Here is a 9,289-nt window from a genome sequence, read left to right on the forward strand (position 1 = left end):
AATGATTAATTGATTATTATTGTTAATATAATCCAATAATATTACTGTATTTATGAATGCATTTTAGCACAAGGGGATGCAGAAAATGTAGTGATATGTTCTTAGGCACGTTATCATGATAGTAGTCCATAGTTCAAAATATTACAAAACATTAATTCATTTTTGTCAAAAAAATTGTTCAGAAAAATAATACTGTGTGTGTGTGTGTATATATATATATATATATATATATATATATATTCTATTGTAAGTTTTAAACTGTTCAGAAAAAAAAATATAATACATAGAAAAAATGTATATATTACAAAAATGTAAAGAAAATATCTTTATTTTTTTGTTGATTTTAGTTTTTTTTTTCTTTTAAGTCTCAAATTGTTCAGAAAAAATATATATATAAAATATATTCAACATTTTTTGGTTTTATTTTTAGTAGAAAGTATTTTTCTAACAGATTTATTTGGAAATGTCTCTATATATTTGTATATATTCTATTTTAAGTCTTAAATATAAAAAAAATACAAAACAGAAATACAGAATAATATATATTTATGTATTACATGTAAAGAAAATGTATTTTTATTTTTTGTTTTAATTTTTGTTGTTTTCTTTTTTATTTTAGTAGGAAGTAATTTTCTAACAATTTATTTGGGATTTTCTCTATATGTTTGTGTATATTCTGTTGTAAGTCTTAAATTGTTCATAAAAATACATAGAAAAAATATATTTTTTACATAGTCATTTCAACAATTTATTTGGGATTTTCTCTATATATTTGTGTATATTATATTGTAAGTCTTAAATTGTTCATACAAATACAAATATATATATATTACATAAATGTAAAGAAAATATATTTTTGTTTTTTTGTTTTGTTGATTTTTGTTCTTTCTTTTGGTAGAAAGTAATTTAACAAAATGTATGGGATTTTCTCTGTATTTGTATTTAGAGTTGTTTAGAAAAAAGTAATAATAAATAAAAAATTTATTTATAGCACCTGTTTTGAAAGTAAGCAACAAATATAAAAATTCTAAATATTTCTAAATTTCTAAAATAATAAATTATACATGTTTTGCTTATATTTATTAAATAGAAGCAAAAAATTAATAGATTAAAAATAAGCAAAATTACTAGATATTTATTTATTGCCCGTTTTAAAAAATAAACCAGAAATTATATAATTATTGTTTCAACAACTATGCATTAATAGTAAATAGATTTATAGTAAATAAAACTTAAAATACACCAGAAATACAACAAAACAATTAGGGATGCACCGAATATTCGGCCACCGAAAATTTTCGGCCGAAAATGGCCCAAAAGTGCATTTTCGGTTTTCGGCCGAAAGACTTTTATCACCGAAACAACACGGCCGAAACAGTATGTTGACGCAAACAGAAACCGCAGCCTGCACGTGCTTGTATGAAGCAACGTCTGCGGTGTGGACGTATTTCAGTATATCTGAGAAAGACCCACGGATAGCGATTTGCAAAACATGTAAAGCCGAAATTTCAAGAGGGGGTGTGTCTGCAGTCGTGCGGGCAGCCAGTGATGAGAACAGAGAATGAGACAGATGTAGCTTTCAGTGAGTGAAAAACAATGGCTTTACGTTGGTGTTACTGTACTTCACAATATTTTAAAGACATGTCTTTTCTATATACTGTATTTTATATACTGTATTTTTTATACATATTTATGTTTTAAACCATGGAGGTGAGCCAATGGATATCACAAAAGCAACGTGAAAACTGCGCAAAATGTTAAAGTGAAAGTGAAAACTGACAGTGCTTTCAGCATCTGACCTGCATTCTCTCAGAGACAATGAGAGACGATTATACTTCATATGCTGATATTAATTTAGTCCCCTAATAATTTTCTTGTGCCCCGAACATGGTGGGAAAAAAAATAAAAAGAAACGTATTTTGTGTAAGGTTTGTTTTTTGAAAGACTTAAATAAAGCTCTTAATTTTCATTGATGACTGCAGTGTTATTAGGGGTTAAGAAAGTCTTGATTATGATTTCAGGTGGTCTTAAATGTGGGGACTGAAAGACAAGAATTGCGATGAAACTTCAAAAGACTATCCATTGAATAAATCTGAGCGCTGCACCTTTCAAAGTCATTTGCTGCGCTGCTTTGTGTAATATTATTCTGACAGCGCCTCCTGCTGGAAGAGAAACGCATAGACTTGTAAATGTGAACTGATGGATCCACAAGACAATGTTATAAAAATTTTAACAATTTAAACAAAGGCAGTAAAATATATGTATATGTTATTAAAGTAATATAATACTTGATTGATAATAATTGTTTAAATGAATATAACTGATTTATTCTTTGAAACTTTAATATTAATATTAATGCAATTGCAATGCCTTGATTTTAGTAAGATTAGAACACAGTCATAGCCATAAATGCAATGGTACTAATAATTGCCATAATTCTTTCAGTGTTTCGGTTTTCGGCCTTGGTTTCCTCTTTTTCGGTTTTCGGTTTCGGCCAAGAATTTATTTCGGTGCATCCCTAAAAACAATGATTGAATATATTTATCAACAGGAGCATATCAGCTTGTGCACTTATTTAAATAGTTGTATGAAAAAAAAGTTATTATTAGCTTTCTTCTATGTATCTCTTGCAATATAAATCTTAATGAATAGATTGTTCATTTTAATTATATTCAACTAAGAAAATTCCCGCTTTCTTAAAATCTACACCACCAGGGGGTGCAGCGTTACCCCAAATATTTGCAAAAATTAAAACGTATGTCCACTTTTACATCATATACGTTCATAAACTATTTATTATTATTATTATTATATTATATTTATTTAATAATCAAACTTCAATATGTAAATTGAGCATTTGAGCAGACATGGTGATGGAATATGATCTTGTTTTGTCAAGAGCATTAGTTTGGGGTTCTGTTGGAGTCAAACAGAACTAGACTCATTTTCCCCACCCTGCCTTTTCTCTTCTAGGCCTCCGATCTGGATTTCTGGCTCTCTAGCGCTCCTGTTCCCCCCGCCGTCCAGGTCCGGTCCCTCGCGCTCTCTCCCTCTCCTCCCCCTCCTGTCATACTGCTGTCGGTCTGTCCTGTTGTTAATGAGCGTCTGTTTTGTGTTTTCCCTCCTCCGGGCTCTAGTCACTCTTGACTCTGGTTCACCCGTCTTATTTCCCGCTGTTTTTCACAGGTCTGGCACGTTTGTGTGTGTGTTAGCATTTGCTCGTGTTAGTTCAGGATGCATGTGTGCACGTGCAGAGGCGTAAATGTGTCTTAATCGCTGATGTGGGAAGCTCCTCCTGTGTGATCACGACTTTATTATGATAAACAGCCAGGATTTTGACAGATCTTGCGGTTCCAGTCAAACAGCTCGAACAGTATTTGCCTCATGAGTCGAATGTAGGTCACCTGTGACAGAACGGACTTGATCTATCTGCCCAAACTTCATAGTTCAGTTCCTTTTAATGTGAACACACGACTCCAAAAGCCAAAACAAATCACTTTCTCACTGCAGGTTCACCACTTTTTCTCGAATCCGCTTTCCTTCTTCCTAATCATGATATTGTTTGCATGCTTCATAGTGTAGCTGATCCTTCTTCGGTCTCTGTGGAGGGTTTTGAAAGCAGGAAGTGTGTTTTAATGTGTGTTTGTTTGCAGGACGTGACGGTGACCTCGTCTGCTGCCGCTGTGGACACGAGCTCTGCGGCCGCCCCGGAATCTGAGCCTGATGAGCCTAAAGATGCAGAGCCAGAGGACACGGTGAGACACAACTGCTTGGTTTTGTTTTAAAAAGTAGTTTTCTGTTTGTTCCACTGTCAATGCTGTTTTCAACTTTAGCTACATCTTCTTTAATCTGGATACATTTGAAAACAGCATTTTTGTTAACACACTAGCATTTTCCAATAGTTTCTCATTCACACTGAAAGTCGAAAAACGCAAAGGCGTAAAGCCTCAATAAAGGTCACTTAAGTGATACAACGGAATCGTAAAACGCAACTGCCCTTATGTTTTGCCGCAGGATAGCAAATGCAAGTAAATTTTCTGTCGTCTTTGTAAGATTGTTTTGAAGAGTGTACAGAGTCACATATCTGTAGCAACAGCATGAATAGCACATAACAGGCACAATATTGGTATAAATATAGATGTGTATTGGTGCAGTATGCGTCACATGACTAAACGTGTTTTCACAGTCCACACTAGAGTGCGAAAACAGCTTTTTCAAATTTATCCATTATTTATCTTTTGTCAAAAAAGCTCAGTTTTCCTCGACAAAAACGCTGTCTCAGTGTGGACAGAATGCCACTAATTTTTTGCATTTAACCAAATATTTTATATTAAACATTATTCCCCGGTTTCACAGACAAGGCTTAAGCCTAGTCCTAGACTAAAATCTAAGTCTGAGCTGTTTCAACTGAAAGAAACTTGCACTGATTCATCTTAAAAGATATCAGTGCTTTTGCTTTGTCTCAAGATGCACGCCAGTAATGTTTTTTTCTAAGGCACATTTATAAAAATTACTTAAATGTCCTAATTGAACTATGGCCTAATCCTGGCTTAGTCTAAGCCCTGTCTATGAAACCGGGCCTATATATATTTTAATTAAACTATAAATGTGCATTTTAAGAAAACATAAAAAAAAACAATATTTTAATGAAACAATGAACAATTATACTGTTTAGTTACATAAAAAATTTAACAATAAATTTTGCATCTTTAAAATGTACAAAAACATTACATATACATATATATATATATACATGCACGCATACAGTGCACAGCATAAATGAGCACACCCCCTCTTAATATATATAAAAGATGTATTTTCTTAATGATCACTAATATAATTCATGGAAAGATGGCAATATTTAAATGTATTAAACATATACTTAATAAAAACAACAAAATATATGCCAATATGTCCTGTAATGTAAGTAAATTAGCCAATTTTGTATAAATAATGGATTGCAGAAATGAGTACACCCTATATGTAATTCAGCAAATGTATAATATTCTAGTACTTAATATGTCCTCCAGAACATTAAGTATACTGCTTTGACCCTTCTTGGCACTGAGTGCACAAGTTCATGGCAAATTTTCACATCTGTCCAGTTTAACTCCTGGAGGACGACTTCCTTAAATGCCCTGGTCTTTAATGGGGAGTTTTGCTTAGCTCGTCTCTACAGAATCCCTCACAGCTGCTCAAGAGTGTTCATACTGAGTTAAATACATGTCCACTGAAGGATTTTCACCTTGGGAGAATAAATATCCTCATTGTCATGCTAAAAAATGCCCAATAATGCAGGGAATGAGGGGAGAGTAGCATCTGCAGTTTCAGTTTTTTGTATTCCATCACACAGTAGTGTGTGAATTGATGACAGCACTGATAAAGCACAGCTCCCTCACACCTTCAGCACTCATACATCCCTGTAGAAGAGCTTTACTACCACTGAACGTCACTGTAGACACCAGGCACTTCTCGCTGTACACCTCCTGTAGCAACACCAGAACATTTTGGATGCTTTTGGATCCGAAATGATTGACTTGGTCCCTTGACACCAGAGTAAGGATTCCCAGAAGTCTCTATTTTGTAAATATGGGCCTTGGAAAGAGATTAAATGAGTTTACTGTGCTGTGGCTACAGTAGGTAATTCTAGTGGTGACAATAACCATGCATGTCACTTCTGCAGGCTGCTTCGTACTCTGTGAGATAAAGTGTCACTCTTTTCATAGCTTTTGCCGGCTCTGATACTCTTACATGGTATTTCTCCGCCTCATTTTATAGCAGAAATTCACTCATCATTAAATGAAAACTTAAAGTGAAGACCTGGTTGTTTCAGGAGCCTTGTCACAAGTCCATTGTTTTTGAATGTCAGTGCTACTTCTGCTATATTTTCACACTTAAAACAATAATTTGGTATTCCTCTTGTACCACTGTCCTCTTTTCAGCTAAGAAATAAGTCACCTGGCAGTTCTCTCCCAAGTGGTTTCATTGTTGACAGCATTAAGTCTGTGTACGATACAGTAGGCTATAAAACGCCTTTAACTGTCAGGAAATGACTTGTCTTTAAAAGTTTTGGTTCAGTATACTTACCGGTTGATCAAAAATAGCTTTAAACCTACACTTTTAGTTTTATTTAGTAACTTTCAGGAGGGTGTACTCATTTTTGCAACACAACATTTTATCACTTTGACAGGAAAATCTTAATTTGCTAGATAATTTTGACATTCTTCTTTGGTAATTGATCAAGCAGGCCTGTTGGAACATTATATCTCCAAAGAATCCTAATATGTCTTTCAAGTGAAGAGTAATTGCTCAATTTGTTAAGTTTTAGAGGGGGTGTACTCATTTATGCTGTGCACTGTGTGTGTGTGTGTGTGTGTGTGTGTGTGTGTGTGTGTGTGTGTGTGTGTGTATATATATATATATATATATATATATACATACACACACACACACACACACACACACACACACACACACACACACACAGTCAGGTCCATATATATTTGGACACTGACACATTTTTTATTATTTTAGCTGTTGACCAAAACATATTCAAGTTACAGTTATAAAATGAATATGGGCTTAAAGTGCACACTCTGAGCTTTAATTTTTAGGGCAGTCTCATCAAATTGGTAGAAAAGTTGAGGAATTACAGCTCTTTAATATGTACCTCCCCCTTTTTTTAAGGGACCATAAGTAATTGGACAGTTGACTCAAAAGCTGTTTCATGGACAGCTGTGGGCTATTCCTTCATTTTTTCTACATCAGTTAACCAGGTAAAAGGTTTGGAGCTGATTCTAATGGTGCGTTCACACCGAACGCGACTTGCGCGGAAAAAACGCGCTATTCGCGCGTAGTTGAACGCTTGAACATTTGAGTTTACTCGCGCCATTTGCGCGATAAAATTCGCGTCATTCGCGCGTGACATTTTCTTCACAGCAGACGCGAATTTGCGTCATGGGAGGGGCTTCTGCCACTCGTCAGCGGGAAAGTAGTTGTAAAATAGGTGAATGAGCTCAATTTGCCAGCTTTAGCTTGCTTGTAGTCTTAATATGTATGTATATGTAGGTTGTGTTTTTTAAACTAACCAGATTGTCCGACCTCTTCAGTCACTTTCTTCCTAGCCAAATCCTTTTTATTCCTGTTTCTACAAAAGTCCAAAGATGTATCGTACAGCTCCGAGTATCCACAGACAGCAACGGTGATTTTGTCCTCCATTGTTGTTTCAGATTTCTGCCTCCGTCACTACTAGAGCAAGCTCCTGATTGGTTAACGCGGCGCGGATTTTCGCCAAAGTTCAGATTTTTGAACTCGCGCGAATGGCACGGCAATCGCTTGAAACGCTCAATGCGCGCCGCTTCATTCGCGCTATTCGTGCATTTCGCGCCGCCTCATTTGCGCGTTTCGCGTCGCAGGATGGCTATTCGCGTCTTTGCATTGACTTAACATGCAAATCACTTGCGCTTGCCGCTTCATTCGCGTCCGGTGTGAACGCACCTTAAGTGTGCCATTTGCATTTGGAAGCTGTTGCTCTGAACCCATCATGCGGTCAAAGGAGCTCTGCATGCAAGTAAAACAGACAATTGTTAGGCTTCAAAAACAAAAGAAATGCATCAGAGAGATAGCAGGAACATTAGGAGTGGCCAAATCAACAGTTTGGTGAATTCTGAGAAGAAAAAGAACACACTGGTGAGCTCAGCAACATAAAAAGGCCTGGATGTTCACAAAAGACGACAGTATGGTGGATGATTGGATGATCCTCTCCATGGTAATAAAACATTTTACAACATCCAACCAAGTGAAGAATACTCTCCAGGAGGTAGACGTGTCACTGTCAAAGTCTACAATCAAGAGAAGACTTCACCAGAGAAAAATAGAGAGGGTTTACCACAAGGTGCAAACAAGACCAGATTAGACTGTCAAAAAACATTTAAAAAAGCCAGACCACTTCTGGAAAAGCATTTTTGGACTGCTGAAATTAAAATCAACGTCTACCAGAATGACGGGAAGAAAAAAGTATGTAGAAGGCTTGGAACAGCTCATGATCCAAAGCCTACAACATCATCATCTGTGAACATGGTGGAGCAGTGTAATGGCATAAGCATTTATGGCTTCCAGTGGCACTGGGTTACCGGTGTTTAGTGATGATGTGACAGAAGACAGAAGCAGCCGGAAGAATTCTGAAGTGTATAGGGATATACTGTCTGCCCAGATTTAGTTAAATGGAGCAAAGTTGTTTGGGCGGCTCTTCATAGTACAAATGGATGATGACCTAAAACATACAGCAAAAGCAACCCAGGAGTTTTTAAAGGTAAAAAGAGGAATAATCTTCAGTGGCCAAGTCAGTCTCCTGATTTCAAATTGATTGAGCCTGCATTTCACTTGCTGAAGACAAAACTAAAGGCAGAAAGACCCACAAACCAACAACAACTGAAGTCAGCTGCAGTAAAGGCCTGGCAAAGCACCACAAAGGATGAAACCCAGTTTATGGTGATGTCCATGAGTTCCAGACTTAAGACAGTCATTGCCTGCAAAGGATTCTCAACAAAATATAAAAAATGAACATTTTATTTATGATTATATTTATTTGTCCAATTACTTTTGAGCCCCTGAAAATGGGGGGTCTGTGTATAAAAATGGTTGTAATTCCTTAGCATTTTGTTATATTTTGTTCAACCCCTTGAATTAAAACTTAAAGTCTGCACTTCAATTTCATCTTGATTGTATCATTTTTAAACTATTCTAGTGGCATACAGAGCCGAAATTATAAAAAGTGTGTCAGTGTCCAAATATATATGGACCTGACTGTATATATAAAACATTATTTCAATTAAACAGTTAAAAACTATTATTAAAAACTAAAATTATTTACATGTAAAGTAAATAATATAAAATAAAATATACAAAAAAAACTGTATTAAATGTTATATTCATTTAAATTAAACATTGCGGACTATAAATATGTGCATTATATATAAGATATAATTATTATATAAAATATCTATGATTATGTTTTATATATAATATTAATATATATTAAATTAAACGTTAATCACCAAAAAAATGCATTTTAACAAAACAATATAAAAAACAGTATTTTACATAACTTTAAACAATTATACGGTTTAATTTACTAAAAATCGAATAAATAACAAATTATACATCTATAAACAAAACTGAATTTATTTACATTTTACATTTACATTTAAATTTGCATTTTAAGAAAACATTTTTAAAAACCCAAATTTTTTAAATTAAAAATTAAACCATTATACGGTTAAATTAAAGA

General features: G+C 34.6%; 1 protein-coding gene across 1 annotated transcript in view; it reads left to right on the top strand.

Moving 5' to 3' along the window:
- Positions 1–9,289, top strand: part of LOC141338107 (AP-3 complex subunit delta-1-like) — a 43,194-nt gene that overhangs the window by 33,104 nt on the left and 801 nt on the right. The window contains exons 25-27 of the mRNA XM_073843668.1: positions 2,974–3,027; positions 3,654–3,755; positions 5,943–6,007. Of these exons, the coding sequence (XP_073699769.1) occupies positions 2,974–3,027; positions 3,654–3,755; positions 5,943–6,007 (221 nt within the window). The remainder of the gene's footprint in view (positions 1–2,973; positions 3,028–3,653; positions 3,756–5,942; positions 6,008–9,289) is intronic.

Source organism: Garra rufa, chromosome 7, assembly GCF_049309525.1.
Source record: "Garra rufa chromosome 7, GarRuf1.0, whole genome shotgun sequence".
Lineage (NCBI taxonomy): Eukaryota > Metazoa > Chordata > Actinopteri > Cypriniformes > Cyprinidae > Garra > Garra rufa.